Genomic DNA, 17,344 nt, shown 5'->3' with positions numbered 1-17,344 from the left:
TCAATATGATCTTTTCACATCATATAAGACCTTATTTTGCCCTTGTTTATAACCTTCTTTCTTTGGGGGGCCACATGAATAAACATATTTGACATATATCCATAGTCTGAATTAGGACATTTCTATTCTTGCTTGAAGAATTTGATGTTTAGAAAAATTTCTCAGCATTGGCCGGGCACGGTGGCTCATGCCTGTAATCCCAGCACTTTGGGAGGCCAAGGCAGGTGGATCACCTGAGGTCAGGAGTTTGAGACCAGCCCAACCAACATGGAGAAACCCTGTCTCTACTAAAAATACAAAATTAGCCAGGCATGGTGGCACATGTCTGTAATCCCAGCTACTCGGGAGGCTGAGGCAGGAGAATCGCTTGAACCCAGGAGGCAGAGGTTGCAGTGAGCCGAGATCATGCCATTGCACTCTAGCCTGGGCAATAAGAGTGAAACTCCATCTCAAAAAAAAAAAAAAAAAAATTATCAACATTGTGAGAAAACATTACATTTGCCACTCAACAGTAACTGGACAAAAGAACCACTAAATTGGTAAGATAATTAAAAGTGAATGTCTTGATTTCCTTCACTGAGAAGAATAAAAAATTAATATTAACTGACAATTAACATATTAAGGAGAGGTTATCGGTTTATTAACCATTCACAAGATTATAAAGTGCTTGCACTATGCTAAGTACCCTGCACAGTGGTATAGGGAAATACAAAAGAGCAAGAAAGTTCCTTCTCAAGTAGCCCAGAATTGTGTGGAATCAAATAATTTGTACTGCCCAGAACAAGATTACTGCATGTCCTTTGACTCCTTGAAATATCAAAAGTTTTCCATACCTTAATGTATGTAAGGGTAAGACATCACCATCACCGACTTTTGCTACACAATAATAGATACACCATTTGAGCTTGTTCATATTGTCATGGCAGTAGAACCTGACAGATTATTTGGATAATCAACTTATTGGAGTCAGCCCTCCATAGAATGATCTCTGTATTAGAAGATGACATGCTTGCCATTTTGCATTCAGATGTATAGCAACAGCTTCTCATTCCTGCCTCCAAGTGAGAATCAGAAAGTGGTCTTGGCAGAAAAGGAGACAGCAATCTTAAGGAGTCTCTATACCTTCTTCATTTTCAAACTACAAACCAGCCTAATTGTAAAAGAGTTTTAAGATACATGGGATAATTAAGCTAGGGTAATACATATTTTAAACTGGAACTATTTTTGAGGAATATGTTTCAAATATTTGAGAAAATGATTAAAGCTAGATATTTGAACAGAATATGTTCATCTCTAGAAGTGTTTCCATTTCACAGAGATCATTCTTGTTCTTAGAGCTAGCAGAGTTCTTTGTATTCCATTGCCAAAAGTATCTGTAGATGGTTTGACATGCATGTGCAACATTATCAAAGAAAGTTTTGACATCCTTTGTGATACAAGCCACTCATCAGAAACTGTATCACAAATGCATCCATGTGACTTAGCCTATTAAGGTTGAGTACATGCTGAAATTATCATGCACAAGGCCTCAACTGGATTGAAATAACTTTAGATTTTCATGGATCTGCTTTACACACACACACGCAGATTAAAGGAAAGGTGCTTTCTTTTAAAATGTGCCTTTTATGTTCTAAAGCAATTTATTAAACAATGCTCACATGTAAAGAGCAGTTGAGAAGACAAGAATGAGAAAAAAACAGATTTTTTCTGCTATATCCAAAATAAGTAAGCAAAAAGAAGTCGGGGGAGGGTGGAATTGCCAGTAATTTCTAACATTGCAAGTAATTTAAAAACATATTTGTATACAAACACCCTCACAAAATGAGAATTTCAGTGTATAAAAAATAAGCATTTAGGATGCTCCTGTTCTGCAGTCCTCATCTCCTGCTCACCAGAAAAGCTCTGTACACAGTGTAAGGACAAATAGCATGAGAGCTGTTGAAACGCCAGGAAGAATATCAAGACTGTCTAATGCCTTAAAAACATCATCAGTGGGACTTGTCAAATGGGCTGCCCTCCAGAGCCGTCAATCCTGTGATTTTCCTAAGCACTGGTGGACAGAAAAAGAACATTGGGAGGCCAAGGCGGGCAGATCACCTGAGGTCAGGAGTTCAAGACCAGCCTGGCCAACATAGTGAAACCCTGTCTCTACTAAAAATACAAAAAATACAAGAATTAGCTGGGTGTGGTGGTGGGGGCCTGTAGTCCCACCTACTCAGAAGGCTGAGGCAGGAGAATTGCTTGAACCTGGGAGGTGGTGCTTGCAGTGAGCCGAGATCATGCCATTGCATTCCAGCCTGGGCAACAGAACAGGACTCCGTATCAAAAAAAAAGAATAACTGCAAGTAAAGTTATTATTCAGAGTTCTATTCATGATTTTATCACTCAATATTATCAATATTGATCATAAAATTAGGGCTTTTATGATTGCTGACAGTGATCACATTTGCATATATATATATATTTTTTTTTTACTGATAGTCATGGATTGTGATGAAACAACACAAGCTGAATTAGAACAAATTATTATGGTCGATAATGAAAATGTGAAAATGGATCTGTGATCCCAATCAATTCACTTACTATTGTTCAGTTTCAGAACACTAAAGAAAATTTAGTCTAAACAACAACAACAAAAAAAAAACCTCACTTGGCTGGGCGGGGTGGCTCACGCCTGTAATCCCTGCACTTTGGGAGGCCGAGATGGATCACTTGAGGTCAGGAGTTCAAGACCAGCCTGGCCAACATGGTGAAATCCTGTCTCTACTAAAAATACAAAAAGTTAGCAGGGCGTGGTGATGGGTGCCTATAATCCCAGCTACTCAGGAGGCTGAGGCAGGAGAATCACTTGAACCTGGGAGGCAGAGGTTGCGGTGAGCAGAGATCACGCCATTGTACTCCAGCCTGGGCAACAATAGTGAAACTCCATCTAAAAAAAACAAAACAAAACAAAAAAACCCACATGCACATGCCCAAGGAGAAACATGTATCTCTGCATAAGGACACAAAGGAGGTGGAGGATAGTGAGAAAGCAATGTGTAATTTATCTAACCAGTGGTGTTCTTGCATGATATGAGTAAAAATTAGACTATCATGTTCTTTTCTCCTAAAATTTATTGTTTCCTTAGAATCGATACTTTAGATGTCACTTCAGAAAATGCATTTCATGTATGTATGTATGTATATGTATCGTACTTCTCAAATGTGATCAAATAGATCAGAGTTGATTCTGTATAAGAAAAATCATTGCCTAACACAAAAGATTGCAATTTCTGTGTTTAAGAAAATACAATTTTGTTTCTTTGCTTTGCTGGAACTGAACAATATAAAGCAAGATGCACAAGGATAGTTTTCTTAAATGAAAATAACAGATTTCAAAAGGTTCATCAAAATGACCCAACATACAGACATTATGACAACATACACACATACAACCCAATGGTTCAGACTATCTTTTCTTTTGGAACAATGCTATGAAATAGAAGTATTTTTTAAATGTAGGCCATGAAAATCTAAGGAGTTGATATAAGCATTGCCTGGGAGGATAATGAAGGCCACATTCAGTGAATGTGAGCAGAAGTGTCAGTTTCTGGGGTATGTTCAGTGAACACAGATGCAGTTTGTAAAAGGAACACAGTAGGATTTCGGAGATTGATTCCAGGGAAAGACTGCAACAGAGCTATGTGACCTTGGGCAAGTTACATTCTCTGTGCTTCAGTTACCTGTACTTAAAAGGCGTTGAGTGAGGCACAATGATGTAATATGTACCTCACAGTGTTAGAGCACCACCTGGTCTTTAGTAAGAGCTCAGCAATTACAAGCTAATTCATAAAATGGCTAGCAAGAAAATTTAGCTTTAAGTGGGAAAAACTGTTTTAACCATCTCTAAAAATTCATCCCAGCTTCATTACGTGCAGATATTGGAAATTAATTTTATGAACTTAACAATAGCCTCTAGATATTTACATTTTTTTAATTTAAAAAGAGCCCAAAATTTGATTTTAAATCACTAAGAAATTTAACGTTTTATGTGTATTTATCATGTTCCTTATATTCAAAGAGCAGCTCTGTAAATGTATCTTACAAATAGATAAACAGAAATAGAGATAATAGAGATTAAGAATACACATGTTGTTAAATGCATTACTGATTGCAGTCGGAAATGATGTTGAAAGTGAATGACAGTTTCTGCTGTTATTCCCACACTCAGCTTATTTTCAGACTTCCTGAAAGTATTTTGGTCCAATACATGGTTTTATTTATTTATTCATTCATTTGAGTCTCACACTCTGTTGCCCAGGGTGGAGTGCAGTGACATGATCTTGGCTCACTGCAACCTCTACCTCCTGGTTTCAAGCGATTCTCGTGCCTCAGCCTCCCCAGTAGCTGGAATTATAGGCACATGCCACCAGGCCCGGCTCATTTTTTTGTATTTTAGTAGAGAGAGCATTTGCCATGTTCCCCAGGCTGGTCTCGAACTCCTGAGCTCAGGCAATCTGCCCAGTTCGGCCTTCCAAAGTGCTAGGATTATAGGCATGAGCCACCGCACCCGGCCAATACATGATTTGAAATATACAGTAACACTGATTTTTTCAGGTTTAATGAAAATATCCTACAAAGTTCAATTCAATGACATCAACTTTCTTTCAATGACCATGTAAATATTACCTTTTATTTGTCATTCTGGTACAGACTTAGCACGGTATCTTCTAATTCCTTTCCATTTATCTTGAATAAAATGGAAGATTAAGGGTGAGGTATCCCTTATTGAAAATTAAGCCAAGTCTGTGATAAGCCAATTGCCCATAAACCTTCAAACTTCAGAGGACTGTTTTAACGAGTGCAGAGAGTGCCAAGCACGGCTGGCTTAAGGTCTCTGGCATCTCTATTCTCATACGGTTTTCAGATTTCATGAGTCTTTTCCAAGAATAAATAAAGCTCAGTGTTCTCAACTGAAAGAGCACTTGTATGCAGCATTTTCTGATTCAGCAGTATAACATTTTTCACAATTGACATACATTTCACATGTCACTTCACATATTTTCTGGCCACTTGTACCTTTGCAATATTTCTTCACAGATATTTTTTCACCCAGTCCCTCTTGTGTCAGTCATACCAGGGAACATGTTGGCATATGCACCTAGAGGCATTTTTTAAACTCTTCATCATGCAGAGAAAGCTATGGCTATCCCTTCCCAGCTTACAGTGCACACACACAATGCACACATGCAATACACATAAACACACATTCTGCTACTATTGTCTCACTTGTCTCATCTCTTCTACTTTTCCCCGTCTGCTCGTATTATTGAGCTATTCCTCATATTCATTTGAGGGGTTTTATTTCTATTTGGTAATTAGGCTTAGATCAAAATATATGTCTGTCTTACTTGTCATTCTTTTAATACCTCAATTTGGACAAGTTTTTGTGTCTTGACCACATATACACATGTAGACCCCTCTGGTCTATGCCACTTCTTCCATGCAGGAGTAGAAACTCCAATGCAGCAATCTTTACCAAGCACTTAACATGTGACAAACACTATGCTTTTCAATCCCAAAGTATATCTTATATAATACTTATAACAACACTTAAGATAGATTACTTTGACTCCAATTTAGAGATAAGGAAAAACTGAATCTCAAAAGAAAAAAAAATATATATATATATATATGCCTTCCTGAGGTCAAATTAAGAGGCAGTCATGGAGTTGATATTTGATAACAGGTTGGTGCAAAGCAAAGCTCATGTGCTTAACTACCTTCTGATTCTGCCATGCGTACTGTGGTATTCTGTCTTGAACATGAGAAACAGGCACTCTCATTCCTGCTCTGGTTTTGTGAAATTTACCCAGTTGGTGTAATTCTCATCTTATCTGTATCCTGGAGAAGAGAGATCCAGTAATTTATTTTACAGTGAGTCATGGGGAAGAGAGAAGAATACCAAGACTCAAACCTCAGAGCCATCGCTCATTAGCTGTGTCACCATGAACAAATTATATTATCCCTCTGCACCTCGTTGTCCTTGTCTGTAAAGTTCAGATGGCATATTTGTTGACAATTTATGTGAATATTCAGTAGTATAACATATGAAACCAATTTGCACACTGCCAGGCACATAGAGAATGGCTCATAAATGTCAATTTATAAATGCTGAATTTCTTCTCTCTCAGTTGTATATAGATTTGTCTCAACTGCTAATCCAATTTTTTAATTTTTAGGCAATCACTAGAGAGATAAAGAACAAAAGGAAAGTCAGTTACTTTTTTTATACAAGTGAATTTTATGTAAATGAACACAAATTAGCATCAGTGTTCATCACAGGGGGAAGAAAATCCTCAAATCAACAAAGGAAAAAATTTCAGAGACAGTAAGATTACCTAGGTCATATTTTTGGTAAAAGCCTGAAGAGGTGTGGGTTGCCAATACCTTCATAAAATTCCCAACATTTGTCAGCCCCACCTTTCCAGTAACTTAGGTCTTCTCAAAGGATAAGGGTGGAATGTCCACATTGCAATATATTAGGGAGGAAGCTCTTTTTTCCCCCCCCCAGAAGATATCAGCATCAAAGTCTAAAGAGCAATGGGCTCAGAGACTAGAGAACTGTTTTCTATTGGGAGCTCTGTAGTTGAGACTTTACCCTGAGCAAATTCTTGAATTTTTCTGCATGTTGATTTCCCATCGTAAGAAAATTCCTAGGTTTTCTAAGAAGGATTTAAACCTTGAATTGCATGACTTGTCCCACATAGTTACTTGAAGCTTCCTCACTCCACAGCAGTCTTACATGTATGCAGCCTTACATGGTGACTCAGAAGTGAGAGGAAGAGGAGCTGTCATAAGGGTCTTAGAAGTCATGTCCACAGCAGACATAATGTCACACCTACCATATGTTATACTAGTCAAAACAATCACCAAGAAGCCCAGATTAAAGAGAGGGAACAATCTTACATGCAAAGACACACATAGACTCAAAATAAAAGGGTGGAGGAAAATTTACCAAGCAAATTGAAAACAAAAGCAGGGGTTGCAATCCTAGTTTCTGACAAAACAGACTTTAAACCAACAAAGTTCAAAAAAGACAAAGAAGGTCATTACATAATGGTAAAGGGGTCAATTTTACAAGAAGAGCTAACTATTCTAGATATGTACGCACCCAATACAAGCGCACCCAGATTCATAAAACCAGTTCTTAGAGACCTATAAAGAGACTTAGATTCCCACGCAATAATAGTGGGAGAATTTAACACCCCTCTGTCAATATTAGACAGATCACTGAGAGAAACTTAAGATATTCAGGACTTGAACTCAGCTCTGGATCAAGTGGACCTGATAAACCCACCCCAAAACAACAGAATATGCATTCTTCTTGGCACCATATGGCACTTACTCTAAAATTTATCCCATAATTAAAAGTAAATCACTCCTCAGCAGATGCAAAAGAACTGAAATCCTAACAGTCTCTCAGACCACAGTGCCATCAAATTGAACTCAAGATTAAGAAACTCACTCAAAACCACACAACTGCATGGAAATTGAACAACCTGCCCCCGAATGATTTCTGGGTAAATAATGAAATTAAGGCAGAAATCAAACAACAGATGCTGGCAAGGTTGTGGAGTAATAGGAACACTTTTACACTGTTGGTGGGATGTAAATTAGTTCAACCATTGTGGAAGATGGTGTGACAATTCCTCAAAGATCTAGAACCAGAAATCATTTGACCAGTCATCCCATACTGGATGTATCCCCAAAGGAATAGAAATCATTCTATTACAAAGATACATGCATGCATATGTTCACTGAAGCACTGTTCACAATAGCAAATACATGGAATCAACCCAAATGCCCAATGATAGACTGGATAAGGAAAATGTGGTACATACATACCATGAAATACTATGCAGCCATAAAAAGGAACAAGATTATGTCCTTTTCATGGACATGGATGAGCTGGAAAGCCATTATATCCCCAGCAAACTAATGCAGGAACAGAAAACCAAATACCACATGTTCTCACTTGCAAGTGGGAACTGAACAATGAGAACACATGGACACAGGGAGGGGAACAACACACACTGGGGCCTGCTGGGGGTTGGGGTGGGGAGAGGGAGAGCATTAGGAAAAATAGCTAGGCTTAATACCTAGGTGATGGGTTGATGGGTGCAGCAAATCACCATGGCACACGTTTACCTATATAACAAACCTGCACATCCTGCACCTGTACCCCCAGAACTTAAAAATGAAAATTTAAAAAAAAGGAAGGAACATAGGCTATTTCTGAATGCCAGCTTTTAAACGAATTTGCAGCCATCTTCAGTCTTTCACAAAATAATGCAATATTTAATACTATTTATGATGCAAGAGTATGAGGAAACACATACAGAATCTCTTGATGGTGAAAAGAAGGACAAAAGCATAGAGCAGAATCATGATTCCAGTTTTGCTTCCACAGGATATATGGTCTTAGGAATATCAATATCTCAAAGCTTCAGCATCCTCTCATTTTAAAGAGGGATACTTCATCCATTTCCTATCTTACAGAAATTTTATGAGGATTTAAGTAGATAAAATCAATGAGTTGGCCAGGCATGGTGGCTCATGCCTGTAATCCCAGCACTTACGGAGGCCGAGGCAGGTAGATCATGAGGTCAAGAGATTGAGACCATCCTGGCCAACATGGTGAAACCCTGTCTCTTCTAAAAATACAAAAAAAATTAGCTGGGCGTGATGGTGTACACCTGTAGTGCAGCTACTTGGGAGGCTGAGGCAGGAGAATCGCTTGAACCTGGGAGGCAGAGGTTGCAGTGAGCCACCAAGATCGCACCACTGTACTCCTGCCTGGCAACAGAGCGAGACTGCATCCAAAAAAAAAAAAAAAAAAAAGTTCTGGGTCAAATGCCAGGTAAAATGACTAAAGGGATATAAAAGTGTAGAATACCTGAATTTGGCTGAAAACAAGGAAAAGGCATTATATATATGTGTGTGTGTGTGTGTGTGTGTGTGTGTGTGTTAAAAATGCTCAATTTCTACTAGACCAAGTGCAGATGAAACAAGATATTAACGGATGATGAACACTTTCTTGAAAAGAAAGCCCAGACTTCCTAGGAGAAAATAGAGGAGATTCTTATTCATTTGGAAGGGTAGGGGCTAAAAGATGGAAGTGAGGTTGAACATTAGGCCTGGGCCCAACTTTTAAAGGAGAATTTAATAAAATAGCTAAGGAAGGGGAAAGTAAGTTATAGAACCATAGAACAGTCAGAAAGCTTTGTGAATTAAATAAAATGCCATTTTCATGTATAAAAATAGTACTTAAAAAATGGGTGAAGAACACGAGTATATATTTTTTCAAAAGACATAAAAATGGCTACAAGCATTCATAAAAAATGCTGTACATTGCTATTCATTAGGGAAATGCAAATAAAACCACAATGAGATATCTTCTCACACGTGTCAGAATGACTATTATAAAAAGATGAAAGGTAACAAGTGCTGGTGAGGACATGGAGAGAAGGGGAACAGAACCCTGAACACTGTTGCTGGGAATGCAAATTAGTACAACCATTGTAGAAAACAGCATGGAGGTTCCTCAAACATTTAAAAATAGAACTACCACATAGGCCAGCAATTCTACGTCTAGGTATTTACCCAAATGATTTGAATCAGTGTCAAAGAGATTCAATTCTCCTATATTCACTGCAGCATGTTTCACAATAGTAAACACGCTGATTCCATAAACTTATCAACAAATGGATTAAAAATGTGGAATACATACACAGTGGAATAGTATTGAGCCTTAAAAAGAAAAACTCACTTGCAGCAACATAGCCTAAAAAAAAAAAACTGTCATTTGCAGCAACATAGATGGATTTGGAGAACATTATGCTAAGTTAAATAAGCTGGACACAAAGAGACAAATACCATGTATTCTCACCTATAAATGAAATCTAAATCAACTCATAAAAGTAGAAAGTAGAAATGTGGCTACAAAGGCTAAGGGCACGGGGGCAACAGGGAGATGATGGTCAAAGTCTAAGGCAGGAGGAGTATGTTTTATTTTGATTTTGAGGGTTCTATTGTGGCAAATATAGTTAGTAATGCTGTATCGTACATTTCAAAATTACTAAGAGTAAATTTCAAGTGTTCTTATCACAAAAAAGATAAGTATTTGAATTAATGGTTATGTTAGATTGATTTATTTCACTTGTATTCATAAGTTATATCATGTGCCCCACAAATATATATAAGTTATCAATTTATAGCACAGTTAAAAAGTACTTAAAGACACATGAGGAAATGGGTAGAAACATGCTAATCAGTCATTTGAAATTAACACTTTCATATCTTGATACAAATTAAAAATTAAATATATAGAGCAGAAAATGCAGAGTGAATAGTGTTTATTATATGTATATTTGAGTGTAGGTAGAGAGATTCTACATCTGTGTGTATCTTTTCAAGTACTTATAAGATGTACAGAAATTGGCCATATGTTCGTTAAAAATGAAAAATAAATTTTAATATACGGAAACTACTCAGTGCATGTTCTCTATTACAAAACATTAAATAAAAAATAATAAAATTTGCACAAACGGCCGGGTGCAGTGGCTCACACCTCTAATGGCAGTGCTTTGGGAGACTGAGGTGGGAGAATTACTTGAGGCCAGGGTTCCAGACCAGCCTGGGCAACATAATGAGATCTCGTCTCTACAAAAAGGAAAAAAAAAAAAAGTGCACAAAAAATCATTACCTTAAGAAAATATACACAAGCAATACTTTATGTAAAAAAGGAAATAAAGCTGCAATTTACAATTATATAATTTTAGGAGAGAATACTTTCTATTCTACTTCATTCAGAAGCAAATGTTTTATTAAACAAATAAAAGATCAAAAAGATAACCTAAGAAAAACAGCAGGTGGAAATTAATTAGAACAAAATATAAGAAAAACTGAAAAATATAAATTTACATAAATGAAAACACAAGTCTCTCTAAAAGATATAGAAACATTATCCAAAGTAAAACCCAAATATATAAATTCAACATATGAAAGGACTTATAAAAACATGCACTTTTTAAAAAAATCCTACAAGAATTTGATGGTTTTGTATTAAAATGTAAACACCAAATAACCTTAGGAGAATTGATGACTTTTGGGGGAACAACAGTCATAATTCTACTTATACATACATAAGCTAAAGTCCCTAGATGGCATACTAACCTAAATGTTTAAAATTTTTCTCAAAATTTTTTAGTATTGAGCTTTTATAGTTTTAGTTCCAAAAGAGCAGAAATAACTTAATGCCTTTTCAGTGTGGATATAGTGATAAAGTTGGGGCCTAGCAAGGTAGTCCTTTGCATTATTCAGGGTCCACTTAAGTAAATTGAGCCTGTGATAGTTCAATGAAGGAAATTTAATACAGTAATTTAGATTCAAGAGATAGGAAGAGCAGAGACAATCAAAAATTAGCAAAAGCAGGAAAGATGCTACCAGCCTTGCTTCCCCTTGCCTATTAGTTTCATGCATGTTGGCAGAAAACACAAAAAACTCCCGAGTCGGAGACAGAGGACTTGATTCCTGAGGCACAGTGAGCATCATGAGTTTCACGCTTCCATAGGTTTCCCTGGTCCCCCGGTCCCACGGGGTCATGTGGAGCAGCCAGGGTGGATGGTGCTGCATATTACCACAGCCGAGGGATCTGAGTTAGCAACTCTCCATCTTATCAGGGGGCTGCTAGCAACCCTGCCCAGCCTTTGCCTTGGAGGAAGATAGGATCTGTACTGTCCTGGTCAGGAAACAAATCTGCCCTCTGCCTGGAGGAAGACATTTCTATCTTCTGAGGCTGTTTGCTGTACAAACATACTTGAAAAGATGGTAACAAAAGTGCAAAGCCAGAGTGACACAGGACACATTGTTTCCTAAAGGTGACCTTTTCAATGAAATGTGTTCAAAAGAATCTTCCAAAGTTTAGGGGAGGAGAGAGAGATGAGGGTTGGAATCTCTTTGATATCATCTATGAAACTCAAATATTTACAAATAAAAGATAAGTGTATTTATTTATATATTGCCTAAATGGGAAAAACACAAGGAACCCACCCTTGTTTGTCTTTACGACAGCCCTCTAAATCTAAACTTTTCTGGTTGGGGAGAAGGGTCTATTTTCATCAACCTGAGGACAGCATAACTCTCACCTGTGTTATATTCAAACAAAGGTACCAATGCAGTCTCCACATGGCACACTTTGGGGTTAAATTCTCAGATTGTTGGCTTTGTGATGAGATGTGTCGGTTGTCCCTCTCAAAGCACGAATATTTTAACTACTCTTCAGGCTTACTTGAGCTGTGATCTCTACTCTTTCTAGACGCTAAATAAGTAACTCCTGATTCATTGCTTATATCCTAGAAAACTGACTGCTGTTTCAAAAGAATAGAAGAGGGAGTTAGAACCAAAAATGGCAAAAAGTGATGGCAAGTGTATCAAGAACTGAATCAATGCCTCCTAATCCAGTTGATTTCTGCATGTATGCTAGAGCATCCTTTCTAAATCCTAATCCTATGCAAAAAGGAGAAGCATCGTCTACAGGAAACAGTCTTATAAATACCAAAGGAATTCTGGCACAAAGATTGCAGAATTTATATAGCTGTTTGAGAATTTTTTTTTTTTTTTTTTTTTTACTAAGTCCACTGAAAGAATCAATACAGCAGACCCTTGCAGAGAAGGAACGAAAGAACTTCAAACACATGTATCCATCTTGTTTAATTTCTTAAAATACATTATATAAAAAATCGTGAGATTTCTAAACAAATATTTGCAATATAAGTTGTCATGTATTTTGTTGATATACATACTTTTATGATCCTAAAAATCCTCCTGGTCAAATTGATGCATTGCTTTTTCAATTAAGAAATTACTATAGCATTTTAAGTTTTGTTTTTTCTTAATGCTTTTAATTGAAGCATTATAATATGAAAATAGTTAAGGATGAGTTTTAATTAAATAGTTAAGGATGTGTGTCCTCTTGAAGCCTGTCATCAAAAGTTTTACACCTGTAATCCAGGCTACTCGGGAGGCTGAGGTGGCAGAATTTGAGCTTGGGAGGCAGAGGTTGCAGTGAGCCAAGATTGCACCACACTCCAGCCTGGGCAACAGTGTGAGACCCTATCTAAAAAAAAAAAAAAAAAAAAAAAAAAAAAATAGTTTTATCAAGAGTGCTTGAAATACTGTCTTAGTCACTGCACAAATCAAACAGGTCAATTTCTAATACATTGCTTTAAGTTCATAACAAAGTTAAAAATTGCTGGTTAAATCAGACAGATTCTACACCTCTTAGATTCCCCATGACAGAGTACTCATATTAGTTTGCTCAGCCTGCTGTAACAAAATACCACAAACTGGACGGGTTAAACAACAGAAATTTATTTTCTCAGTTTTGGAGGCTGGAAGTGCAAAAACCAAGATACCTGCAGGGTTGGTTTCTCATGAGGTCTCTCTTGACTTTTAGATGAGAGCTTCCTTGCTGTGTCCTTAATAGCCTTTCCTCTGTGAATATTTATCCCTGTGTCTCTTCGTCTTCAATCTAAGGGCACAAGTCCTAATTGATTAGGGTCCCCGCACTTATGTCTTCCTTTAACCTTCATTAACCTCTTTAATAAGCCTCATCTTCAAATATAGTCATTTGGGGGATAGTGCTTTAACATATGAATTTGTGGGGGAATACAGTTCAGTCCACAGCAGGTACTCGATACATAGGTACACATGGGGAATGGACTCTAAAGTCCAGGGAACATTTAGACATCTGAGAAATGGGGAACTAGATTTGTATCCCTGGCAAAGATCCCAAGAAAATCCATGATCAATTTTTTAAATACAAATTTTCCATTTTTCAATAAATTATGGAAGTAGAAAAGAGAAACCTAAGGAACAAGAAATAGAATATCATTAAAAGCATCCTAGAACATGAAAACAATGAAGAGGGAAGAGTAGAGAAACATGAGGTGTGAAACAATACAGGGTGATTCAGAAATCATGTGGAAAAATTATTATCCAGTGGCTTCCCATTATATTTCCAGCAAACAAAAATGCTTACTCTGTTTTCCCTGATGCTTAAAACTGACCATTTGGGAAGAAAAATGTCTCCCAGAATAAAAAGAAAAAGCACTTTCATCACATTTTGGAAAGATTTGCCATCAATGATCTACTGTATGCTGAGTAATAAATTATAATACATTAGAAAAAAATTATAATACATAAAGAGTAGACAGTAGACAGAACCGTGATTAATATGAGATTGAATCTATGGATTGTTATTAATGGGCATTGCTGACATGAATTGAAGATTTATGTGTTTAATTAAGTTTATGCCCCATATGGGAAATTGGCTTTAAAGATGAAAGTCCTATCTTTTCTCCCAATAATGCTTTCATAAAATTAACGTGCATAGCCCTACCTGCAGAGTCCCCCACTGTTAGGTCCGGGGTAAAACTGGAAACCTCCATTGTTGATGCTGATTTTTTTCCTCCTTAGTTCAGCTAAATTCAGGTTCTTGTCTCACAACCAGGAAAAATTGGGCATGTGAACACATTGACGGGTGAGGAAAGCGGAGTTTATTAAGCTAAAGGGGAGCTCTCAGCAAAGAGAGGGGTCCCCCCGCCAGCCAGCTCCCACTTCACAGATTGAACACAAGGCCACTGCACAGGAGCTGAGGGGCCAGGCTCTTCCCCTGCATCAGGTGTGATTTCCTGGTGGCTCTGCCCCATTTTTTCCAGTGCACATGTGGGCCCTTAGTCTGAGCCACCCCACATTCATTCGTATCCTTTACTGCAAAGGTGTTGAGAGAACTTTTTTTACGTGGGCTTTTGTTTAGACAAGTCCCCTATGCACAATGACCTGGGTGGGTCAGATGTTCCCCGGGGACCCTTTCTTATCTGCCTAGGCATTTGGCCTTCTCCTGCCGTTATTGTTACCAAACCAAAGATTCTGAAAGCACTGCTCTACGATAACCCAGAAACTTGTCTCCTTAGAACCCCACCCCTATAAACACCAACCACAGGATGTGGATGTGGATAGTTCACCTGTTTATGTAATAAGCAGGAAAACTTTGAAGTCTACCAAATTTTGAAAAACAAAGAATGGCAGCAAAGTTACCATTTGGAGCCATCTTTAAAAGAAGAAATATACCTCAACAGTGCCGGACTTTTAAATAGACCGAGTATGGCACTTCTGTGACAAGACGTAGCAGCTCCAGAAATGCCTTACTACTAAGAAAGTAAAATGAAATAAGTATGTTCAAGCTCTTTAATTCCGCTTTCTATTAAAATGTAAGAACCTTAGTTTTATGTAGCCTTGAAAGACCTGGTGTGTCATATCAGGTACTACTTTCCTGTTAGCATCTTCTATGAAGGGTGGTAAGAGTCAAATCCAATGCTGGATGCAGAAGTATGTGACCCATCCAAGCATCGAGGGCCGGGCACAGAGTGTGCAGGTGCACCATGGGAGGTACACACCACAGTAGCAGAAAGGCATGCAAAGCCTAGATTTGACAGAGATGATCTTTGCAACTCTGTTTTGCCCAGGGTCAGGCATTAAATAAAGAGAAAATGTGAGATTTTATTCATTAGAGGATTGCTCATTGTCTGTCAAAAAGTAAACATTTCCTCAGGTTGGGTCAGAGACGTGTGCAAGACGAAATAAAACATTTCTGCATGTTTCTTGAAACTTCTGCATTAATAAAAAACTATTTCTTGAAAATGCAATGTAATTGTGTGAATCAATGTATTGTGTGAATCTTCTCAGCAATCCTTAAAATGTATGTTTCGAATAAACAAACATGCCACAATTTTATCAGTGTTTCTCAGAGAATACCCTTTTTAATATGTACAAGATTCTATCACAGGGGTAAGGAAAAAGGCCTATTTGAGAAAATATCCATTGTGTAAGGTTGGGAGGAAGTGTAAGGAAAAATTTTTAGAGATTGAAATGGGTAAAAAAAAAAAAAAAAAAATAACGGGTATTCTGTAAACCTTTCATGGGTCTCTGCTGCTGAAGAGGCTGGCACCTTTATTTTCTGAGTTATTTTACAACTCCGTAAGTTGTAGAAAGCTGAGAGTAATGTAAATAATTCTTGTCCATAGAAATGTAAATAACTTTGTCGGTGGAGTGAGTACAACTGATCATGCCCTGAGTGTTTGCCAGCATTCCCCATTGCTACCAGTCATTGGAATCGTTTGTACCATCTTAATGTTCTCTTCTTAATTAATGAGTTAGATTAAATTGTTTACAAGTATTCCTTTCGTTCGTATTTTTAAGTAATGATTTTACCTTTTTAAGAGTTATCCTTACACCGGGGATCATGCAGGTATCTATAGCAGATTCTATCATCTGTCACTCACATTTAACCCTGAACATTTAAAAGAGCAGATTTCAGTTTAATATTTTAAACAAGGCCTAAAACACATTTTCTTTTCTCTTTTAGCTTCAGACAAGCTTGACTGAACCAATGACATTATCCAAATCAATATCTCTTCCTCGCAGCGCGTACTGGCATCACATCACTCGTCAGAACAGCGTTGGTGAAATCTACAGTTTGCAAGGCAAGTCACTTTAAAGTAAGAAAGCAGCGCCTCCAGTAGCTTCCTCCAGGTGGACTAAGTCATGCAAATTGCTTTGTATTTGCATTGCTTGCTTTTCCTCCCATTCCCATTTATCAGCTGTCACTGGCCGCAGTGAGAGCTGAGATTTACAGTGGCTTTTTAAAAGCTATCATTTCATATACTCATGGTAAAAAATATTTCAAAAATTACTTTGAGGGCTAAGGACCCAATTTGGCACAAGAATTTGACTAAAACATTATACCAAGCACATTATCAGAAGCTAAAAGCTAATGCTGAGGTCTGCTTCATGCTGTGTTTTATGAAGGATTTCTTTTTTCCCCATCTTTTTTTCCTTGAAAGGATTCAATATCAGTTCAGGAGGCTGACTTCAGGCTTTAAGGCTCTGCCATAAACTGGTACATAAACCTACCCATGAAAGTCTTAAAGTTTAGTCAAAGCCTTAATACAGAAACCATTTGGAGAGGGTGCAGGGTAGAAGGGGCCACGTGTAGATACTTTGCCTTTGTACTTTTTCTAATGATAAATGGTTAATTAGCTAGCATAGGAATAGCTTGCCAGATGAATCAAATAACTAGCAGATTTTTGACTAACAGCAGCAAACAACCCAGCTTCGGCAGTCGTATTCCTGTTCCTTCCCTTTTGTTTTAAACTGAATAATCTTACCCTTCAAATAAAATATTTGACGGACTACAAGCAACTGACCAACAGCTAGCCAACACGAGGAAGCAAGAAACTAA

At 37.6% G+C, this 17,344-nt stretch overlaps 1 protein-coding gene across 1 annotated transcript in view; it reads left to right on the top strand.

The window, feature by feature from the left end:
- The window catches only part of DOK6 (docking protein 6), a 426,698-nt gene that overhangs the window by 323,127 nt on the left and 86,227 nt on the right, over nt 1-17,344 (top strand). Inside the window, exon 7 of the mRNA XM_055296826.2 lies at nt 16,469-16,586. Within this exon, the coding sequence (XP_055152801.2) occupies nt 16,469-16,586 (118 nt within the window). The remainder of the gene's footprint in view (nt 1-16,468; nt 16,587-17,344) is intronic.

Source organism: Symphalangus syndactylus, chromosome 1, assembly GCF_028878055.3.
Source record: "Symphalangus syndactylus isolate Jambi chromosome 1, NHGRI_mSymSyn1-v2.1_pri, whole genome shotgun sequence".
In the NCBI taxonomy this organism is placed as follows: Eukaryota; Metazoa; Chordata; class Mammalia; order Primates; family Hylobatidae; genus Symphalangus; species Symphalangus syndactylus.
Note: the sequence above shows the minus strand (reverse complement) of the source record. Positions and strands in the feature narration are given on the sequence as shown.